This window comes from Chiloscyllium punctatum, chromosome 22, assembly GCF_047496795.1.
Source record: "Chiloscyllium punctatum isolate Juve2018m chromosome 22, sChiPun1.3, whole genome shotgun sequence".
Classification (NCBI taxonomy): domain Eukaryota; kingdom Metazoa; phylum Chordata; class Chondrichthyes; order Orectolobiformes; family Hemiscylliidae; genus Chiloscyllium; species Chiloscyllium punctatum.
The window spans coordinates 17,819,470-17,844,302 of record NC_092760.1 but is presented as its reverse complement, the minus strand read 5'-3'; the positions used below and the strand labels follow the sequence as shown (position 1 = coordinate 17,844,302).

Genomic DNA, 24,833 nt, shown 5'->3' with positions numbered 1-24,833 from the left:
CCTATTGTCCTTCTTAAACAAAGGAACAACATTGGCTGTTCTCCAATCTTCTGGGACCTCACCTGTGACTGAAGAGGATACAAAGATCTTGATCAAGGCCCCAGGGATCTCCTCCCTTGCCGCCCGTCCGAACCTGGGTACTTGTCTACCTTACTGCTTCTCAAAACACCCAATACTTTTTACTTCTTAAGATTGACATTCCCCAGAATATCTTAATTTTACCATTATCCATGTCCTTCTACTTGGTGCATATCAATGTGAAGTACCTGTTAAAGACCTCATCCACTTCCTCTGGTTCCATGCATAAATTCCCTCCTGTCCTTGAATAGATCCACCCTTTCCTTAGTTACTCTTTTGTTCCTAATAGACATTTAAAATGCCTTGGGATTCTCCTTAATCCTCCTAGCCAAATACATTTCATGGCCTTTTCTAGCCTTAATTTCTTGTTTAAGGTCTTTTCTGCTTCTTTTATACGCATCGAGGGCCTTGTTTAATTTCTGTTTCCTAAACCATACATATGCTTCCTTATTTTTCTTGACTACCTTTCAAAATTTCATCCTCACAGGAACATACTTGTCCTGAAGTTTGATCAACTGGCCTTTAAAAGACTCCCACATGTTCAATGTAGATTTACCTTCAAACAGTTGCCCCCAACCTAATTCTTCTAGTTTGTGTCTATAAAAGTCTTCATTAATCAGGCCCTCCCTGCTGTTCCTATTAGATTTCCTTGACTTAAATCGAACTTTGCCACTCCACTGATAGAAAGTCATGGGTAGACAGACTGCATCAACGAAAGATAACGATTTTACATTGACAATCTCCATTTTTATTTTGACCAGCTGTATAGAAAATAAGGTGAGGTAGTATTATGTTTTAGCTGTGCATGTTACTTTAGACACAAAGTTTATATAATGTTTAACTAGACCATCCACTCACTTGCAATATTGCGAATACATACCATGCATGTCTGTCCTCTTTGACTAATATATATTGTAAAAGTTATATAAAGTTATATAATTCTTCAACTGAAGTATTTTAATTTGTTGAAAACTTCCTACTTTAGCTTTTAGTATTTAGTTAGTAAGCCATGAAAGCAAAGGTAAAAATCACACAACACCAGGTTATAGTCCAACAGGTTTATTTGGAAGGACTAGCTTTTGGAGCGCTGCTCCTTCATCAGGTGGTTGTGGAGAATAAGATTGTAAGACACAGAATTAAAGCAAAAGTTTACAGTGTGATGTAACTGAGATTATATATTGAAAAAGACCTGGATTGTTTAAATCTCTCGTGTTTTAGAATGGGCACGTTGGTTTCATTTCTTTCATATGTAAATTCCAGAACTTTTTTAAAGTTACATTCTCAAGTGAACTTTAACAATAGGTGCCATGTTGGCCCAGATAATGTGTGAGGCTGTCTGTGCCCCAGTGTTCAGACTGATTCTCTTTATAAAATAGGGATTTACAGAATCTTACATGGACTCATGCAGTTTTTGAGCAAAATAAAATGTAATTCTGCAAGTACAAATTCACCCCACAAACTTATATCTAAGTGTGCGCGAGAAGTCTAAAGGGGTATATGTCTGTGAAAGAGTGTGTGTGTGTGAGTGTGGGAGTGTATGCGTGAGCGTATGAGAGAGAGCTTGTGTATGAGAGAGGGTCTGCATGAGTGTCTGGGTCTGTAGGAGTGTGTCTGTCTGTCTGTGAGAGAGAGAGAGTGTGCGCGTGCGTGTATGGGTACCAACGGGGAGGGCCTCAACTGGAACCTTGGATTCATGTCACACTACAGTTGACCTCACTACACACACACACACTCACTCACTCACTCACACACTCACTCACTCACAAATGAAGGAGCAGCGCTCCGAAAGCTAGTGCTTCCAAATAAACCTGTTGGACTATAACCTGGTGTTGTGTGATTTTTAACTTTGTACACCCCAGTCCAACACCGGCACTTCCAAATCATGAAAGTAAATAGTTTTAAAAGGACAATTAACTTACCAAAATTTGACATCAAAACATATGGTACATAAACATTTCCATCACCAGAATGGGGCCATAAGCAACTTGATAAACCATGTGGACATTTTTTGGCACTTCTGTATATGTCAACTTTAACATCTCCACCCATAATATGCTTCCAGGCACTAGTATTTTCTACAAAAGAAAAAAGTTCACGCATCAAGATTCTATAACCATAGGAAAAATTGACAATTTTGTATAAGTTGTACTTGTGTATCCATTTACATGTCTATAATTTGAATGGAAGTTGTTGTCCTAAATAATGACTTCCCAGAGAATGCAAAGTAAGATTTAATTTTCTATTCTTAAGCACACGGGAACACCATATAGAACACAAGTAAACCATTTAGCCTGTACTACTATTCAAGAGGTCTTAGCTAATATGACCAAACTCCATATATCCGCTGTTGTACAAAAGTAATTGCAGGGAACACAGTTAATCAGTGTAAGGAATGAACTGGCCTTTTGGAGATTAAACACAATATTCAGGCCATACGAGTTAACTAGCCTGCATATCTAAATGAACCAGCCTGCATAATGAAGCTAATTAGTCCAAATATCTAAGTTAGCCCATGCATCTTCTTGACTTCCAAAACTTTTTTGAAAAGGCATTTGACCACGTGCTTCACAACAGACTTGAGAACAAAGTTATAGCTCAATCAATAAAGGGACAGCAACATATAGATACAAAAATTGGCCGCCTGGCAGGAAACAGAGACAAGTCGTTAATGAATATTCATTGGGCTGGAGAAAAGTTAGTAGTGGATTCAACAAGGGTCAGTGTCGAGATCTTTGATATATACCAATTACAAAAACCTTCGTGTCTGGGACCCAATTTCAAAGTTTTCAGTTCATACAAAATTTGGAAGGATTGTGAAAAATGGGGATCAGAGTGCAGACCTTTGAAAGGGCACAGACAAGTCAGTGGAATGAGTGAACAAGTACCTGCTGGAGTTCATTCTGAATACGTGAAGTGATTCAGTTTGGTAGGAAAAACATGGAAAGATAATATACAAGAAAGGGTACAATTCAAAAGAAGAGTGTTAGGTCAGAGGGACCTGGATGCATAGGCTTTTATTAATAGGAAGAGAGAGCAGAAGAGCAAGAAACAATGTCGAGTAAGAACGAAGACTGGCTTCAGCTGGATGCTTAGACCCATTTCTGGGGGCTACACTTTAGGAAATAAGCAAAGTGATCAGGGACTGTACAGGAAAGATTCACAAGAATGTTTCCAGGGATGAGAAATGACTGTCAGGAAGACAGATTTGTGAAGATAGCACTGCTCCTCTTGGAAGACTGACAGGTCATTTGATAGAGGTATTCAAAACCATGAATGTTATGAACAAACAGATGGAGAAATTGTTCCCATTCGTGAGAACATCAAGTACGAGAAGGCACAGATTTAAAGTAATGGGCAAAATAATTTCAGGCAATCTGAGGAAAACATTTCTTCATGCAGCAAGTGGTTAAAGCCTAGAACGCACTGCTTGAAAATCAGGTTAAATTAAAACATTCAAAAGAGAATTAAACTGCTATCTGAAAAGGAACAATGTGAAGGATTACGAAGAAAAGGCGGGAGAACGGCACGAGGTTAATTAGTCAATTAGAGCGTCATTGCAGGCTTGACAGAGTTAGAGTCCTATAGCACAGAGACAGACCCAAACTGGTCCATGTGGTAATACAATGACTGCAGATGCTGGAAACCAGATTCTGGAGTAGTGGTGCTGGAAGAGCACAGCAGTTCAGGCAGCATCTAAGGAGCTTCGAAATCGACGTTTCGGGCAAAAGCCCTTCATCAGGAATAAAGGCAGTGAGCCTGAAGTGTGGAGAGATAAGCTAGAGGGGGGTGGGGGTGGGGAGAGAGGAGCATAGAGTACAATGGGTGAGTGGGGGAGGAGATGAAGGTGATAGGTCAAGGAGGAGAGGGTGGAGTGGATAGGTGGAAAAGAAGATAGGCAGGTAGGACAAGTCCGGACAAGTCAAGGGGACAGTTACTGAGCTGGAAGTTTAGAACTAGGGTGAGGTGGGGGAAGGGGAAATGAGGAAACTGTTGAAGTCCACATTGATGCCCTGGGGTTGAAGTGTTCCGAGGCAGAAGATGAGGCGTTCTTCCTCCAGGCGTCTGGTGGTGAGGGAGCGGCGGTGAAGGAGGCCCAGGACCTCCATGTCCTCGGCAGAGTGGGAGGGGGAGTTGAAATGTTGGGCCATGGGGCAGTGTGGTTGATTGGTGCAGGTGTCCCGGAGATGTTCCCTAAAGTGCTCTGCTAGGAGGCGCCCAGTCTCCCCAATGTAGGGGAGACCGCATCAGGAGCAACGGATACAATATGCTAATATTAACCCCATTTCCCCGCACTTGGCCCACAGCCTTCTAAACCTTTCCTATCCACGTATTTATGCAAATGTCTTTTAAATGTTGTTAATGTACTGGCTCAACCACTTCCGCTGGCAGCTCATTCCATATGTGTACCACCCTCTGTGTAAAAAGGTTGTCCCTCAGGTTCCCTTTTATTCTTTCCCATTTAACCTTAAACTGATGCCCTCTAGTTCTTGATTCCTTAACCTTAGGAAAAAGACAGAGTGCGTTCCCCCGATCCATGCTTCTCATGATCTTATACACTTCTATAAGACCCCTCTCTGTCTCCTATGCTCAAAAGAAAAAAGTCCTGGCTTGTTCAACCTCTCACTATAACTCAAAGCCTTGAGTTCTGGCAACATCCTTGTAAATTTCTTCTGCATTCTTTCCAGTTTAATAACATGCTTCCTAAAGCAAGACAACCAAAACTGAACACAATACTCAAACTGCAGCCTCACCACCATCCTGTACAATTGCAACATAACTTCCCGACTCAATGTCCTGAATGCTGAAGGCCAGTGTGCCAACAGCCTTCTTCACTGCTCTGTCTACCTGTGATTTCACTTTCAGAGAATCGTACATCCAAACTCCAAGGTCTCTCTGTTCCACTACACTCCTTAAGGCTCCACCATTCACCATGAAACTCCTGCCTTGATTTGACTTTCCAAAATGCAAGACCTCACTCTTATCTATATTAAACTCCATTTGCAATTTCTCGGTCCACTTCCCCAGCTGATCAAAGGTCCTGCTGCAATTTCTAACAACCTTCCTCACTGTCCACAATACTGCCTATTTTAGTGTCAAGCAAACTTACTAATCATGCCTTGTACATTTCATCCAAATCATTGATATAGATAACAAACAGCAATTGGCCCAGCAAAAACCCCTAAGACACACCACTAGTCACAGGCTTTCAATCCAACAAGCATCCTTCTACTATTCCCCTCTGCTTCCTACCATTAAGCCAGTTGTGTATCTAGATTGCCTTCTTTGGTCTTCTAATAATGTTTTGATTCAGGTTTTTCCCATTATTCACGGTGGGATGTGAGCATTGCTGGCTGGCAGCATTTATTGACTGTCCCTAGTTGCCCTTGATGGTGAAATGTTGTCATCCATGCACTGCAAGTAGATCCACAATACTATCAGAGAGAAAATTCCAGGATTTGGACCTCATGACACTGAAGAAATGATCACATATTGCCAAGGCAGGATGGTGAATGGTTTGGAGGGTAACTTGCAAGTGGCGATTGTTATATTTCAAAAAGGAACAGCAGGAGCTTTGTTAAAGAGGTTCACTCTGCAGGTCGCAAGGTTAGACTAAGCTATTTCCTGTGCAAAATGGTCAATATTAGCATGACATCACATGATCGGACTCTGAAAATGACAGTCCACCATATTTACACAAATGCATAAAATCTTTCCCCCTTTACATCAATGGTTCCTGCAATGAAACATTGACAATATTTACAATCATATGCACAACCGTCAATAGGTAGGACATTTCAGATGATATCAATTTCTGTGTGGCTATCAACCATACCAGGCATTCTGTTTACTTTTCTGGTTGGCATTAACCTTTGATGTTTTCAGTGTAATTGAGCTAACAGAGGTAGATTATGAACTCTTGCAGAAGCTGCACATATTCCCACCTTCCCTTTAACTTCAGGGTCGAGTCCTGACCACAAAAAGTAGCTTCTGGCTATCTCCTTCATTCAGGCAATACCAAAGTGACCTTTGTGTAGATGGTTTAATACACATACCCTTAATTATAGTGGAATAATGATCCTCCCTCACCACAGGCGATATCCTGCTTGTACATATTGCTCTAGCTTCAGTGTTTCATAGGACTTCAGTTCTGCAGTTGTTCCTGTGATCTTGCCACGATGTACCACGTCCATCACTTTTGATAGTAATTAATTATTTCTTGTGCATTTCTTAACTTGTCTTGCCATTAGTAGAGTGCTCCTTCCTAGTTTGAAGATGCTACTAGAGATGCTGCCAGACCTGAATTTCTCCAGAAATGTCTGATTTAGTTTCCAAGTGGAAGTTTCTTGTATTTGAATAGCCCGATATGTGTTACAATCATGACTTAGGATCATCTTCATCTAAAGATTGGTTTAACGAACATCAATTTTACTAAAAAGCTAATCTCCAATTAGTTGTAGCATATCTCTTCATTCTCATTCTTGATTTTCAATTTGACAAAGATCTCTTCAATGCTTTCCAGATCCCAACTAAAAACAATGACATATTTCTTTAGAACCTATAGTAGATTAGTCTCAGAATCTGACAATTATTTCAGTTTTGTTCACAAGTTGGAGATGCTGGTGTTGGACTGGGGTGTACAAAGTTACATCAGGTTGTAGTCCAATAGGTTTAATTGGAAGCACTAGCTTTCAGAGCACTGCTCTTTCATAGGGCAGTCGGGCCACCTGATAAAGGAGCGTCGCTCCGAAAGCTAGTGCTTCCAATTAAACCTGTTGGGCTATAACCTGGTGTTGTGTGATTTTTAACTTCACAAAACTCTGGGTCAGATATGTGGATGACACCTTTGTAATCATTAAAAACACAGAAATAGAGAACACACACCAGATCATCAACACCACACTCACAGGAATCCGATTCACTAGAGAGGAAGAAAAGGACAACCAACTCCCATTCCTAGACGTGATGGTACAGAGAACACCGAACGGAGAATTCACCACAAAGGTTTACAGGAAAGCCACACACACAGACCAAGTCCAAAACGACAAAAGCAACCACCCCAACACACACAAACGAAGTTGCATCAGGACACTATTCAAAAGGGCCACAACACACTGCAGCACACCAGAACTACAAAAAGAGGAAGAGGAACACCTATACAAAGTATTCGCCAAAAACGGATACCCTCGCAATTTCATCAACAGATGCCTAAGGGAGAGACAACGGAACGAGGACATGCCGCAACCCAAAGGACTAGCCACACTACCATACATCAAAAACATTTCTGAACTGACAGCCAGACTACTGCGACCACTAGGACTCATAACAGCACACAAACCAACAGCCACTCTCAGACAACAACTCACCAGAACAAAGGACCCGATACCCAACATGAGCAAAACCAATGTAGTGTACAAAATCCCATGCAAGGACTGTACAAAACACTACATCGGACAAACAGGAAGACAGTTAACGATCCGTATACACGAACACCAACTAGCCACGAAACGACACGACCAGCTATCCTTAGTAGCCACACACACAGACGACAAGCAACATGAATTCGACTGGGACAACACTACCATTATAGGGCAAGCCAAACAGAGAACAGCCAGGGAATTCCTAGAGGCATGGCACTCATCCACAGACTCTGTCAACAAACACATCGACCTGGACCCAATATACCGGCCACTACAGCGGACAGCTCGAACTGACAACTGGAAGCGGCAGAGACAGGCCACTATAAATGCTGGAGGAAACAGCACAGAAGCGCTTCACAGGAGGCTCCCAAGCACTGAGGATGTCACCTAGACAGGGGACGAAACGTTTGCAAGACAAATTCCCAGCTCGGCGAACAGAACCACAACAACGAGCACCCGAGCTACAAATCTTCTCCCAAACTTTGAATTTTTAACTTCAGTTTTGTTGATTTTGATTTTCTCTAACCATGTCCTTCCTGATAAAACTAGAAAATATCCTTTCACACTGTGTAAGAACAAATCTTTGGTCTGATTGTATAACTGAAATTCACATTGAAACAACCCCTTAAAGATGCCTATGATACACTTTCAGGTATCAATGAAACCGTTGGTCCAGTGTCTACCTCTATTCTGATCAGTTTGCCACTCAGTGAGGGAGTGACCCAGTATTATTTGGTGTTGCCAGCAATGGCTAATTTGTTGAATACCAGCTCCTCTGCTGATTGAAAGCTTAGACCTTTCTCATGCCCTTTCTGTACTATGTAGTTTTCTTCACTACTTTGTGGTATCTGTACTTTTTCCAAAAGTTGTTCATGTTTCTTACTCAACCATGCCGGTTCAAGGTATCCTCTTTTCCCAATGTTTCTATATAAAGCTTCTTTACACCAGCAATTTGCTGCTGAGTGACCTGTTTCTTCACACCAATAGCGGTTTTGAGTCTGTGCTGGTGCTTGTCTCTCAGCTGTCATTTTTGTGAGCTCTGATGCTCGAACCTAGATGTTGAACTTCCTGGGCTGCTAATTCCATCGAGACTGATATTTCCATTGCTTTCTTTCAGCCTCTGTAAGCTTCCTTTTCATCAGTAAACACTGCTGGATTTCTTTGCATCTTAAAATAAACACCAATGATAGCATAATTTTAGTTGTCTCTGAATTCACAGTGTTCTGCTAACTCCTTTAAAACTATTACAAACCTGGAAGTTTATTCTCAATCATGCTGATTGTGTTTGTGAGATCTGAACCTTTCAGCAAGTACAAATGGTATTCTTGAAAAATGATTCTGTAGGATTCCGACTATTTCTTCATAAGTTTTGGAACCCAGCTTCTCTGGCTGCACCAGATTCCTCCAGGAGGTTACAAAGTATTACCTTCCATAATACTCAGGGGCACAGGATTAACTGTAACTGCTTCAGTTTTGTTAGCTTGAACAAAACAATTAAATCTACGTAGGAGTTCCAGCTCTCTGTATTTTGACCACACTGTCCTCCAATGCCAAATTCCCTGCCTTACATTTTAAATAGAAAGTGCCTGTGTAACACCATGTATCACAAAACTTTAGCATCACCTTGCTTCTTTGCATGTAAAACAAGGTATTCCTGAGGCTATTTCTTTCTGAGTCTATACCCCTAGCTCAAATCATTTCCTTCTGCTTAGGGCACTGAGCTTCTTCTGCATTGTTCACCTGTTCCCTGGCATGAATTAGTTAGATTAGATTAGATTACATTACAGTGTGGAAACAGGCCCTTCGGCCCAACAAGTCCACACCGACCCGCCGAAGCGCAACCCACCCATACCCCTACATTTACCCCTTACCTAACACTACGGGCAATTTAGCACGGCCAATTCACCTGACCTGCACATCTTTGGACTGTGGGAGGAAACCGGAGCACCTGGAGGAAACCCACGCAGACACGGGGAGAATGTGCAAACTCCACACAGTCAGTCGCCTGAGGCGGGAATTGAACCCGGGTCTCTGGCGGTGTGAGGCAGCAGTGCTAACCACTGTGTCACCGTGCCGCCCACATTTATTTCCATTGACTGTACTTATTTCAGTGTAGAGATGTGTCTTTTGATTTCTTTTTTTAACTAAAATGACTCTGAGATCTGCTATAAGGATCACAATTCTTTTCGTTTTGGTGAATCAGTGGTTTGACACATTGAATCCTGAAGCAGTTTTTATCCTCATCGCCAGTTTTTTTTTGTGTTACATTTCAAGAAGGGCCAGGAGTCCCAAGTATTAAACAGCAGTAGCTTTCAGTCTGCAGGAAGCAATGTTTCCCTCCAAAGTGACTGATCGCATCATTACATTGTCATCTGATCAGATTGTTAAAGTGACCGACAACCAGACTTACCAAATACTCAACAGTGGTGTTCCTTTGCATCTGCTGCACTGTCCATGGGTTGAAAAGTGCTGTCCAAGGATTTGTGGTAAATTTCTGCAGTACATTTAATATCTTTACTATCTTATAAATAGTATGCTCTGCCGTTATTGAATGTCGGTGGTTGAGGCATTGGATGTTTGTGAATTCGATGGCATGCTACCCTATATCAAGCTTTTTGAATGCTGGTGGAGCTGCACTCATTCGGGCAAGTGGGGAGCATTCTGTTAAACTCCTGACTTGTGCGGTAGAAAGTGGACAGGCTTTTGGGAGTGAGGAGGTGAGTCATTGTTGCACTTGATCATACTTGCTGCAAGTCTTGTCCACCTGGGTGTCTGGATACCTCAACTTCTGCTCCAAGCATATGCATTAATTTCTGCATGTAACTATAGTCTTGTGCTTTTTGGCATCTTTAATTCAGTGACAATACTGTGTTCCTTTTTCATAACAAGCAGATCCTTTTGGAATGCCTTTACTGGAGTTGATATGAAATCAAGGCCAGATCTAATATTCTCTCAGAAAGTTCTCTATCACAGTCTCTGAAATTATCCTGACATTTAATAATGAAATGGTTAACAGTTTATATGGGGTATTGATTATAGATCAGATTAACTCAATAGATTGTAAATTTGACCTGAAGTTTTAATTAATCCTCCTGTACTGTTCATTGTTTAAGTGGCCAATTCTTATTTGTTTCTGACTGTTAACCCAATAAAGACCATCATCCCAAATCAGATCTGTGTGTTTCCTGATTGCATGATGGGTTCTAAAACTGATAGATCTAAGAAACACAGCTCCATTCTGTGTTTATGTATTTTTGATGATGTCTGTTCAGAACATTTCAATTCATAACTGGATACTTCAGTGCCACGGCGTTAAGACTTATTGCTTTTTTAAGAATTCTCATTCCCAAGACTTCCATCTTAAATTGCTTTTCTTCAATGCACAAAAGATCAGAGGGCACTGCACAGTGGCAATGTTTCAGCCTTCATTTAGCTCTCGTTGCAGCGCAGGTTTCAGTTTGTGCATTCTGCCCGCTCAGATCTTTTCCACAGAATAAAACACATGGTTTCAATGTCTCTATAGTCACATGGACACACTAAAATTAATTTTGCTTGCCTGATTCTGCCAAAACCCTGCTTTTCTAGCTGTTTACCACCCCTCACATCTGATTCTAGACCCACCTTACTACATGCTTTTCAAAGACAACTGACCTTTCACCAGACATCAAACTAAACACTAGCATCTCTAATGCCCACATCATCTTTAAAAGGCTGTCGTGGACCTATCAAGCATTGATAATCCAACATTGCCCCTTCACCGGCAATGTAACAGCACAGAGCCACATTGCTGAATGATTAACCACCATGCTGCAGCTTAGCTGTCCTTAGCTGCATTCTGTCTTAACATCCTCTCTGTCACTGCTACTCTATTCCCAATGTAGACCCTCAGCTTATTACTGTCCAAAGGGGAACATCATATACAAACATGCAATTGGATAATTCTCAATATGAGCTTTTATTGACTAACATCAAAAGCAAGTACAAATAAAACCAACACAGTTTGCAGTTCATTCCCACAATGCCAACCAATGACCATGACTATTTTATAGTTCTTGATGGTCTGCTGCACTCCCATGATATATGGAACTATCACACACAAACTGAATTTAAACTCAATCATATTTTAGGTGCTGCTACCTCAAGACACCTTCATTACAAGGTCATTAATTAATCCGATCTTGTTGCGCAATACCAAGTCTAGTACAGCCTGCTCTCTGGTTGCTCCAGAACAAGGTGTTCTATGAAACTACCCTGAAAACATTCTATGAACTTTTCATCAAGGCTACCTTCCCCTTCTGTTTTTTCCAGTTCTATATAGAGTAAAAGCCCCAGGATTACTATCGTATCTTTATGACTAGTTCCCATTATTTATTTTTTATACTCCATTCTGATATGTGATTATTAATTGGGGGACAGTACACCACTTCCACAAGGTAGTCCTACCTTTACCCAAACCACTTCTGCATTCACCTCTGGTCTCCTGAACTTAGGTCATCCCTCTGTATTGTGCTAATACCATAATTAATTAATAGCACCAACTCCTCTTTTCCTTTTTACGGAAAGTTTATTTTACTTCTAACTGTGGAATCTTGTAGATTTATTCTTTTAAGTACCTCGGATCTCAATTAACTTTAAATGAAAACTTGTTTATGTTACTTGTACTGTAACATAAATAAGCACATTCATCTAAAATTGCAACACAAGAAAGAGAAAAAATGATAATACAAATGACCTACTTCTGCTCCTATTTCTTATGATGTTATGAGAGGGCTACGATGAAGTAGAGAATGCATTAGCAGACAACTGCAGCCTCTAGAAGTGAGGTTCTGCTGAATACTATTGCATCTACTCTTCTGCAAAGATGCACTAAGCCATATTAAGTCATATTGAGGGACTGGAGCAACAGTGAAGACTTGCAAACTTCCAGCTCCCATTATCCCTACTTACCCTTTTCTTGTGCAATTTGGTGTAAATACCATGTATCTTGTTCTTAATTCATATGTATTAGAATTTAGTTCTTAGTTTAGGTGGTAAAAGTGTTAAATGCAAGTGGAAAAGCTAGTAATTAATTAGTCAAAAGGTACCTTATGTTCTTCTCTTTCTAGATGTGTTTTCTGTCAACTCAATAAAAGCTAAAAGCTAATAATTCCAGGAAAAAAAGAGTCATAAAATTCCATTAGAGATAGAAATTATTCATATGGTTTTCCAGAACTAAGCAAAGCCTTGGAATCAAAATGTCGATAATTTGCATTGCTATCTGAAACAGGTTAAAATGCATTTCAAACAGTTTGGATTTCATAAGGAAAACCTACAATGGTCTTCACATAGCCCTGTGGTAGAAAGCAGTCAGAGTTAGCCTGCAGAACTGTGGAAAGCCAAATGGATATCTGCCAGCAGCCTGAACAATGAGCTGAGGTATCGATAGCTGTGAGGTCAGTAAAAGGAATAGGTGAATGGATTCATAGTCAACAGAAGGGGAGCATTTAGCATGGTGCTCAGCCATACATACAGTAGAAGGTATCCACAATGTGAAGACACAACGTTGTCTCCACAAGGACTATGCAATGGTCAAGACTACCAATACTGTCTTGGACAAATTAATCTGTGACAGATAGATTGGTGATATAAAGTCAATGAGGTCTTTCCTTTATGTTGGCTTCTCACCATATGCTGCAAATCCAATCTAATAGCTTTGTTCTTCAGGGTTCAACATGCTTGGTCAGTAATGAAGATATCAAGATACTCTTAGTGATGAACATCAATCCCCTCCCCGCCATCCCCCCCCAACCAGAAAGCATTCTGTGCCCTTACCACTTTCAATGATTCATCTAATTAGTGTTCAATGTAGAGGAGATTCCTCAGTTGAAAGATGCAATCAGTAGGAGCTTTCCTTGCTTATGTTTGATCTGACGTCATGAAAATTCATGATGTCTGGATTAAAAGCTATATTCTCCCAGGACAACCACTGATCTAGTAGATGGGCTAAAGCAAACCAGCAAATCACATCCAAGAATGGCAAGACCTGAAATCCAGCACAGACTGGTTCCAGAGGTTGCCTGAGATCGTTTGCATCTATCTGAGCAGCAAACAAAATAATGGTCCATCTGAAAGATAACACCGACAGCTCACTCAATATTACACTACAGTTCAGCCTTGATTCATTGTGTTTTCAAGGTACATGCAATACAATTATGTGAGGTGATGGTTATGTGTGTCAAGTCAAGTGATAGGACCTCTTCGTCTGTACTTTGCTGTTGGTCTCTCTTCTCTTTAGACTGCAGCAGTAGGTTTGCATATCAGAAATCAGCCAGCCAAAAGGGAAAGGCCTGGGTGATGAAAGTGGGGTCAGAAGTACAGCAAGAGGTCCATTATCATATCACCTGCAGTTTGCTCATTTTGTCAGTCAGCAGGAAGGCAGTATGTTGGGACTTGAAAAGGGTTATAAGGCAGGAACATACCATCAATCTCAATGCTCTCAGCAACACAAGATGCTAGGAGCCAGGTTACAGCTAACTCTATGATGCGGAGAGCTTTTTTTTTCTGTCAGATGCAGGAAATGCAAGTCTTCATCTCCTCCTGGTTCTGCTCTGCTGCATTCTATTATCCTGAAAGACTGAGGACAAGATATCAGTGATTTTATGGTGCACTGCATGCTATAACTGATTTGCTGGAGGGATGTGGAAGCAGTGAGAGGTGGGTGAGCAAGTGTGTGAGGATAAGATGGAATATCTCTAGACTTAGGCATAAGCCCTAAATGCTAGTAAGTGCTATTAGTTGTGTTGAATGGAGCAATTTACGAGATTGGTGATGTACTGGATCATGGATGTGAACATGCAATCTTTGACACTGGCCACCCATGAGCTTATCAGAGAACCACTATTTATTGTCAGGCCAAAAACGTCTAGACACTTGAAATTGATCTCTCTGCTACATGCTCATATTTCCTTCTGAGGATGACACTTGAGGGGCACCTGGCCATTTCCCTTACTCCCATGGAAGACTGACAAATATCATCAGCCAAAGGGAGTACTAGGAAGAAGGCATTCAAAAATCAACCATAGTTTCACAAAAAAGAATGTAGTAAGTTGCAGAAGCAAATTACTGCAGATGCTGCAACCTGTACTGCAAACAAATATTGGAGGTAAGTTGCATACACCATACCCATTAAACGGTGGAAAAACAAAAAAACTTCTCTTTCTCTTCTAAATCCTGCTGAGTCCACCTATATAGGATGTTATGACATATTATGAGAGCAAAAATTATATTACAATCTGGTTAGAGACGAACAGCTTTTTTTCTGTTTACTATAGATGAAGGTTTAGATCTTGGGCACTTACTAAGAGACTAAAACCAAAAGATTCCACTTATTTTTGGAAATGAAATAAAATTTACTATAGCAAGTTAAACGATCCACAAAACAAGACACACTTGCTAAACACCCCACAGGTCACATAAAATAGCAAATGCAATTAACAGATCCCACAGGTTTTTTAGAGCAACACCCACCAACCACCCAGGCATTAGTGACACTGTGGATCACCAAATCTCACGAAAACCTTATCTCCTTAACAAGGAACCCTAATTCTTCACTTGTGAAGATCTAATCATGAAACTTCCTCAAAAGCTGTTCCATCATGGACTGCCTCAATGACTTCATACATCCTAGTTACTTAATCTCCTCCCTCGAGATTGTGTCCCACTGACTTCCTGTGGCAACTCGTCCGTATATTGATGGGTATAATTGCAGTTCTTTCACAGTCAGCTAGCTCTACCAAGTTCCACCTTGGGAGTTCTCTCAACTCCACTATTTCTCAGCTGCACTAATATTTGTGGGCTCCTTTTACTCACACTCATAGCTGTACTGAATGATCAATTCCTTCCAGGCTCTTTACAAGCCCCCATCTGTTCCAGACGGTTCCCAGGGATTTTCCTGAGCCCTAATGTTTGCAAACTGCTCCAGCAGCACATTTTCAATAAGGTGGTTCTCTCCTGCTCTGAAAACACATGACTGGCCAGCAACCATCAGGAGCAAACATCTGCACTAATTGTCTTCAACCAACTTGACTGAAAATTACCTATTCAGTGGTACTTGAACTATTTTGAGAAACCTATTGGAAACATCCTGTTCTCATTCCTGAACAGGATCCAACAATTTAAAAATCCTATTGGAAACAGCAACTGCTGGAATAACCTGTGCTATATTACAACTTGACACTCTACCAGCCCTTAAATCATGAGAAAGTAGATCACACACATCACAAGGCAAATACATAACCACAAGCAACATCACAGCTACTGAATTTGACTTCACGTTTTAACCCCTTCACTTCATGAGATAACAGGACTGCAAGAATCTTAGACAGTGAAATCTTCTCAAAATTCGCTAAGTGATTTTATGTTCATGTTGAAGATTCTTTTATCCTTACCCACATGTCTATGTCTATTATTTTTAGCTAATAAACTTATTGCTTTTGAACACTCATTTATCATAGAATCCCTACAGTGTGGAAACAGGCCCTTTGGCCCAGCAAGTCCATACCAACCCTCCAAAGAGTATCCCAACAAGATCCGATCCGCATCCGACAGAAATTTTCCTACGCCTCCACACACCTCATCTACAGTGTTTGTTGCTGTTGATGTGGTCTCCTCTGCAATGGGGAGACAGGATGCCAATCTGCGGAATGTTTCAGAGAACATCTCTGGCACACACGCACTAAATAACACCCTCTGCCTGGCAGCGTCCCCTCCCACTCCACTAAGGACATGCAAATCCTGGGCCTCCTCCACTGCCAAATTCTAGCCACCCGACATCTGGAGGAAGAAAGTCTCATCTTCCACCTTGGGACCCTCCAACCACATGGGATCAATGTGGATATCACCAGTTTCCTCATCTCCTCTCCCCCCACTTTATCCCGGATCCAACCCTCCAACTCAGCACCACCCTCATGACCTGACCTAACTGTCCATCTTCCTTCCCACCTATTGGCTCCACCCTCCAGTCTGACCTAGCACCTTCACACCCCACCCTCATATCTATTGCATTCCCAGCTACAACCCCCAGTCCAACCCCTCCCCCATTTATCTCTCAGCCCTCTTGGCCCACCCCCCACATTTCTGATGAAGAGCTCACGCTCAAACCATTGCCTCTCCAACTCCTCGGATGCTGCCTGACTGGTTGTGCTTCTCCAGAACTTTTTGACTCTGATCTCCAGCATCTGCAGTCCTCACTTTCTTCCTAGAATTGAACTTGAGTATTGTTGAAGCTTTCCATTGGGAACTCAACAGGAAATTCACAAGGGTACGAAATCAAGGGGAAATCTGATATTGATACTGCAAGAGAGGAGTCTGATTTGTTGGCAAGTGGAACAGGTGTTTACATGGAGAATGGACCCATTAATGCTGATTGACAGTTAACAACCAGAGTTTGTTTAAATATTTAACCACGCAGATTGATTTTGATTGGTCAAGCCTTTGCCCTGAGAAATAAACCAGTGAATGATTGTCACTATTCATGGGTGGCACGGTGGCTCAGCGGTTGGCACTGCTGCATCACAGCGCCACTGTTCAATTCCACCCTTGGGTGACCGCCTGTGTGGAGTTTGCACATTCTCCCCGTGTCTGCATGGGTTTCCTCTGGGTGCTCCATTTTCTCCCATAGTCTAAAGATGTGCAGGTTAAGTGGATTGACTATGCTAAATTACCCATAGTGTCTAGGGATGTGTAGCTGGGTGAATCAGCCATGTGGGGTAGAGGGTAGGGTGGTGGGTTTGAGCGGGATGCTCCTCAGGGGGTCAATGTGGACTCAATGGACCAAATGGCCTGCTTCCACACTATAGGGATTCTATGGTTCACCTATTTGGTTGACTCATGCAGCTGAGTTCAGTTTCAATGGCAGTACATACCCAAATAGATTCTACTGTCATAAGATCTCCACCAGGCTCAGCTTGCACAAATATTTTTGTTGGATTCCATGAGAAGCAAAGTGTCAATCAAATGACACCTAACTGCATCTCTTGAATATTCCTAATATGTAAATGATACATTTGCCATGTTTGAATCCATAGCTGCATGCAAGAATTCCTTATGTGCCTTAATGGATCCTTTCTGGGCGAAATTCACATTTGAAATGGAACAATCAAACGAGCTCCCTTTCCCTGATATCATCATTGAGAAATTAGCCACACATTTATAATATTGTCTACCCTAAACCTACCTTCACTGGTCAGTATACATGCAGTGGTTTGTCCAGTTCCATGCGCTATGAGATTGGCCTTATCAATGGAGATGGTGGCCAGTGGTCTGGAGTGTGGGGACAGCAGCCCAGAACAAAGGGGGGATGGTGGCCAGTGGCCCAGAGTGAGAATGATGGCTAGCTGGCCAGGGGCAAAGTGGGAATGGCCAGCAGCGTGGAGCGAAGATGGGAACCAGTGGAGCCCAGGCAGACTACATGGAAGGCCTTATAGAAAGATTGTAATCTCTAACTTTTTAGCTTTATTTCTTACTTTCCTAACTTACACTATGCAGATCTGTAATGTTATGTAACTCATTTATTTATTTTTCTCTATTATTCATAAGAGAGGTTAATTCAGAATTTTAAAAAAAGCTGTTTATTCTGCTGCCAAAGGAAGTTCATTGTTCAATATTCCAGAGTTTCATTTTTTCATCTTGTGGAGTGCAGAATATTAACATGGATCATATACTGACATTCTGACTTTGTAAACAGGACTAAAAGGCTGCCTGGGGGAGAGAGCGAGAAGCTAAATTGTAATTTCTTGGGAAGTGTCTCAGATTGTGAAAATGGTGGGATAAAAGATAGCAGGCTGGGCAAGAGACATGTTTTATGTATTCCTCTGTCAAGAATGTACAAGAACAAGGGTTAAAGCCCAGTTCATGGTCTGGTGGAAGAGGTTGTGTGGATGAGCTGTGTTACTCATGTGTCCTAGGCCAGGTTTGAATGTTAGTGAGCTGTAAAGGTCACAATCAAAGAACTATCCATTTGTCACCACTGTTTGGAGGTAGAATGTTGTCTCTACCCTAAGTGCCAGAAGCCAACTGGCCAAGCATGCCAGTCAAAAGGAATCAAGTCAAGAAAAACTCTCTCATTCTGAGTGTTACCAGCCAACCACCATCAAATGGAAATAGAATAAAAGAATTTCAAGTAACCTACGCAGCAAAGAATTCCAAATCAATTGGTTGACTATGAATGTTCCACCCTTCACTCTTCACGATCAGTGCATGGACAAACTGCTCACTTCGAATATGTCTGTCGTATTATATGTAGCCAATAAACTCACTCTTTCAAGATAGCAAGGATTAAATTAATTCATTTTAAAAACATAAATCCTTTTGGTTTGGGAGAAAGGTATACACTAGGGAAGGAAGTCCTTTGCAAATGGAGGGTGTGGGTGAATGAAGAAGGGAAGTTCGCTCACTCTGTGGCTTGAAAGCTTGGGGTACCCGGTCTGAAACCATAACATCTTGGTGTACCTTGGCTGGGATCTGGTCAGATCAATATGACTCATCAATATGGCATGATGTAAGTTCTGAACTTCATTAAACATAGAAGTAAATTATTTGGATTCAAAAGTAATTAGTCAATGATTAGAGGATTTATTCTTAACCTCGCTCATTTTTCACAACTTCAGTGTCTGATCACGAGTATAGTTAATGCTCAGCATCTTGCTCGACATGGTGATGTGTAGCAAGATGCTGGATTGTCTTTACTACTTGTTTTATTAAGTCTTTCAGTTTATTAACAAATGCTATGCAAATTACAAATAATTGTAGTGAAGAATGTGCATTAAGCACTTATGTACTCAGCTTCAACTGTAACTTGCAGCCAAAAGATAACACTGAAGATGTTACTCTTGATCATTCTTCTTCCTTAATAACTTGGTAGGAAACAGTTAAATCACTCACTTAGCATTCCCAGAGCAACTTGATTTGGAATCATAGAATCCCTATAGTGTAGAAACAGGCCCTTCGGCCCAAGTCCACACTGACCCTCTAAAGAGTATCCCATGCAGACCCATTCCCCTACCCAATTACTTTACATTTCCCCTAACTAATACACCTAACCTACACATCCCTGAACACTACTGGCAATGTAGCATGGCCAATTCACCTAAACTGCACATCTTTGGAATGTGGGAGGAAACCGAAGCAGCCAGAGAAGTGCCCGTTTGTCAACTAAACTAATTTTGATCCAAAATCATAAATAAGTTTAAATATAAGACAATTGAAATGTTGTTTCATGCATTCTTTAACTTCTTCAACTATGGTGAGGTAAAATCTCAGATAGTTTTTTGCAGTTAAAAGAGAATAATGACTTTTCTGATTTTTCCACATATAGAATCATAAATCATATAATACACAAAAGGTCCTTCAGCTCATCAAGCGTACAGCCAAGAAAGCATTAAATCTACACTAGTCCCACCTTCCAGCACTAGGCCCATATCAACTAATATCTTATCTCCTTGAAAATATTTTATGGAATTTTGATTTCTTTCTAAAATGAGTTAACATTTATTTTCCTGTTCATGAAAAGATATTTCAAGATATCAGAAAAACATAACTCATAAGAATTCATAAACTCTTTAATCCAACTGACTCCTTACCAAGTTGTTTGTTAATTTCCATAATACTGCTACCGATATCCAATTCGCCGAAGTGTGTTCCTTTCTCTTTCAGCATATGTAAAAAGAAAAAGAAAAAGTTTATTTATTTACTTATCAAAAGTTATTTCTATACAGTATGAGTATGTGTAGTCTGATTGGTCTTTTCTCCTTAGGATTTTCCTTTTTCACCAGCGTCACGTAATTCATGGATTAAAGAGATAAACACAGCCCCAATGAACAGAGATGGAAACTTAGGGAATAGATCAGGGAATGCAGGTTTCACTGTTTACTCCAATAATGAAACCAGTAAATTTATGCCAGAACATTCTGCAGCATCCAATTCATAATTGTTTCTCAAAACGCCACAACTGAAAAAAAATTCACTCAATCTAAACAACTTGCATTTTTTTAATATAAGGAAGCATCCTACAATACTTCACATAGGTTTTTTCAGACACAATGTGAGACCAAGCCAGAGGAGGGAATAATAAGAAAAGAGCCTGGAGAAAGAGATAGGTTTCCAGAAGCAACATATGGGAGCAAAACATAGAAAGGTTTAGAGAGGAGATTCAAAACTTTGAAAACAAATGGCTCAAGGCAAAGTCAAAGCAAAACTGTATACATAAAAGGCTAAAATTTGGGAAACATGAATCTCACAGATGATCATTAGGCTTCAGGTTATAGAAACCATAAGTAGTAGGCAATGGAGAGATCCGAGCACAAGAGTGAAAATTTGAATCAGAGGTATTTCTGGAACAGGAGCTAGAATTCAAGGTGATAGGTGTTTGATATGGGTTAGAATGGAAGCAGAAGAGTTTTGAATGAAGTCAGGTTTTGGAGGATGGAAATTGGGATATTCACTGAGGAACATTCAAATAATCAAATCAGGATATTAAAAAAAAGGATGAGCAGAAGCAGATACGGAGGTGAAATATTGTTCAGAGGTTGATAATAGGTGCTCTTTCTAACAGTGAACAGGCTATTGGTTGCAATTTCAATTCAAGGTTGAATAGAATGGCCTGGTTGATAAGCTTCTGGTTTAGCCTTGGAGACTTGCTTGAAGGAGGGATGGAGTTGGTAGCTGGGGACAAAGGTTGAAGTCAAGGCTTCAGAAATCCCAATACTTAACTGGACAAAGTTCTTGCTCATCAATGTTTGGATGCCAGACTCAGCATGACAAATCAGAGGTTCTGAAACTGTTGAGTGGGGTGGAGTAAAGTAGAGCAATGAGATACCTGCATACAGTTGGAATCTGTAGCTGTGTTTCAGCATGGTGTTAATGAGGGACAGGATGCAAATAAGAAATATTGCAAATGTTCACTGTCAACAGGTCAAAATCCTAGAACTTCCTCTTGTAGTAATCTATCAGAAATCATTTGATTTTGTAAATGTCCCAGAGGATCAGAAAGTTGCCGAGGTAACACCTTTATTTAAAAATAGGAGACAAAAAACAGGTAACTATAGGCCAGTTCACTCAATGTCGGCTATTAGAAAAATATTAGAATCTATTCTCAGAACAGAATAGCAGAGCATTTAGAAATGCACAATATGATCAAGCAGGCTCAGTGTAGCTTCATGAAGGGGAAATCATACCTGACAAATGTACTGGAATTCTTTAGAGGTAACAATCACAGCTACCTCCTACCTGCATCCACCTATCACCATCCCACTCACCTCTCCCACAGCCCCACCCCTCTATTGATTTTGCAGCCTCCTTCCCCTCCCCCTAGTTCTGATGGAAGGTTATGACCTGAAACATCGACTCGCCTTCTCCACTGATGCTGCTCGACTTCCTGTGCTTTTTCCAGCTCCATTCTTTATCCACTTTTAGCTACAAGCGGGTTACGTAAAGGGGAAGCAGTGAATGTAAATTTTTTTGATTTTCAGAAGGCATTTGATAAGGTATAACATATTAGGCTACCCATAACAACCATTGGTGTTGGAGGTAGTATATCAGCATGGACAGAGGGTTGGGTAACTACCAGAAGACAGTGAGTTGGAAACATTGCATTTTCAGGGTGGAAAACTGTAACTAGTGACATGCCACAGGGATCATTGCCAGAGCCACAATTAGTTACAATATCTATATTAATGACTTGGATGAGGAAAGTAAATGTACTATAGCCAAGTTTGGGATGACACAAACATAGGCTAGAAAGTAAGTGGTGAGGATGACTCAGAAGGATATAGACAGATGGAATGTAACGTGGTAACATGTGAAATTGTGCAGTTTGGCAGGAAAAATAGAAGGGGTGAATATTATTTAAATTGAGAAAAAATGCAGAAAACTACAACACTGAGAGGTTTGGGAGTGCTTGTGCAAGAGAGAGAGACGGAAAGGATTAGGCTGACAAAGGGATTTTTAATAGTAATCCAGGGAAGAAGTAAATCTAGACAGGTGACATAGGTACTTTGAGTAGATAAGGGTGGGTTGGCTGTGCTGAAAGCAACCCGTGTCTTGACTGCATTTGAGGTGAGGAGGTGGGTATGAAAGGAGGCATTCAGACCCAAAAGTACTGAACTTAATATGGAGTCCTGAAGGTTACAGCAGGACACCCAAATGGAAAATAAGGTGCTATTCCTCTAGCTTGTGCAGCAGAGCAGAGACAGAAATGCTGGCCAAGAGCGTGGTGGTATGTTGAAGTGGCAGACAACAGGAAGCCCAGAGTGACTTGAATGAATTCCGTAGGTGTCCCAAAAGTAGTCACCCAGTCTGCTTTTCAGCTCCCCAGCATAGAAGAGATCGCATTGTGAGCTGTGAATACAGATTAAATTGAATGAAGTGCAGGTAAATTGCAGCTTCACCTGGAAGGTGTGTCAGGAGCTTTGGATAGTGAGGATGGGGGACTTTGCAACTGTTACACCTTTTGCGTTTTCATGGGAAGTTGCTGGGACTTGTGGGGAGATATTGGGAGTGGAGAAGTGGGCCAGAGCACCCTAGAGGGAAACTTGCCTGTGGAATACTGACAAGGGAAGAGAGGGGATGTGACTGGTGATGACATCTTCCTGGAGGTGGCAGAAATGATGGTTATGATCCTTTGGATATGGATGCTGGTGGGGTGATAAGTGAGGACAAGAGGACCCTATTCATTGTTTTGAGAAGGAAGGGAAGGGCTGAGGGCAGAAGTGCAGGAGATAGGTCCCTCAGCTGGGTACAACCTATCAACCACAGTTACAAGTGAATGCTGGGTTGACGAAACAGGTGGAAATTTCTGAAGCCCATTTGCACAAGGTCTCATTATCAGAACAGAGGCCACAGAAGATTCAACTTTAATGAAAGCCTTTCTTCCTAATTGCAGTGCATTCAAACTTATCATTTATTATTGTCAGAACCTTAGGATTTCTGCTAAAAATTAATTGATACAAACAATACCCTCTCTCCTTCTATGGTAGGTCTTTCACATGTGCTGTCCAAACTAATGCAGATGATAATTTAGAGTGTGGCTGATTTGTCAAAATTTTCTGAAACATCTTACCTGTAATTATGTGGTTCCTTTCATTCATCCCATTGTTAACTTGACTTTTCTACTGCTGCTTTCATAACTATTATGTTCATATTTGCACACATATCTTTAAATCCATTGTTGGCAAACTCCTCCACCCTCCTTGTTATCAATGACAAATTTTGCAAATTGGGTAAGTCCAGTTCCTATCCACTTCTCGTTACCTTATCCACATTTTTAAAAAATCTTTACTATGTATCACCATCAACTGGCAAAATCTGGTTGCCATATTTTTCTTAATCAAACCAAAAGCCACTACCTCATTAAGGAAAGACTTATTATAGGCTGTGATGGTGTGTTTCAATGTATCTTACAAATCTCACATTTGGCCCATCTATTCTGTAAGTTTATCATCCCTTATTCTCAATTGTTTGCTAAACTTTTTAACCTTCAGGAGGACATATGGTTAATATAACTAAATTCCTGTCTGCCAAATTTCTATCTCCTGCTGCCAATAACATTTGTTAATTTCTGGAGAGGTTTTATATCATTAAATGAACACTGGAGTGTTCCAAATGTGTGGCATGGTGGCTCAGTGGTTAGCACTGCTGCCTCACAACACCAGGGTCCCAGGTTCAATTCCAGCCTTGGGCGACTGTCTGTGTGGAGCTTGCACATTCTCCCCACGTCTGTGTGGGTTTCCTCTGGGTGCTCTGGTTTCCTCCAAAAGTCAAAAGGTGGATTGGCCAGGCTAAATTGCCCAGAGTGTTAGGTGTTGTCAGAGGGAAATGGGGCTGGGCGGGTTAGTCTTCAGAGTTGGTGTGGGCTTGTTGGGCTGAAGGGCCTGTTTCCACACTGTAGGGAATCTAATCTAAACTGCTCAGTCACAGACTTTACAAATAAGTAGATTTACATATTTTTAAAATCTCATTTCATGTTTTCTCTTCATCAAAGGCTTACTTAATAATAATAATTTTATTTCACAGGATACTACATGCTAGTAAAATTATTGATTCCAGACAATTTACAAGGAATGGCTAGCTTTTTCAAAATTTTAAGAAATAGGAGTGGAAGTAAGGCCATTTGGCCCATCGAGTCCACTCCGCCATTCAATCATGGCTGATGGGTATTTCAACGCCACGTACCTGCACTGTCCTCATATCCCTTAATTCCTTGCGAGATTAAGAATTTATCAATCTCGCCTTGAAGACATTTAGCGTCCTGGCCTCCACTGTGCTCCGTGGTAATGAATTCCACAGGATCACAATTCTCTGGCT

General features: G+C 41.0%; 1 protein-coding gene across 2 annotated transcripts in view; it reads right to left on the bottom strand.

The window, feature by feature from the left end:
* Positions 1–24,833, bottom strand: part of LOC140493433 (low choriolytic enzyme-like) — a 182,122-nt gene that overhangs the window by 86,321 nt on the left and 70,968 nt on the right. For both annotated transcript variants that reach the window (XM_072591862.1, XM_072591863.1), the window contains 2 exons: positions 20,114–20,179; positions 1,998–2,153 (listed from right to left, as the gene is read on the bottom strand). In XM_072591862.1, coding sequence (XP_072447963.1) covers positions 1,998–2,153; positions 20,114–20,179 — 222 coding nt within the window. The remainder of the gene's footprint in view (positions 1–1,997; positions 2,154–20,113; positions 20,180–24,833) is intronic.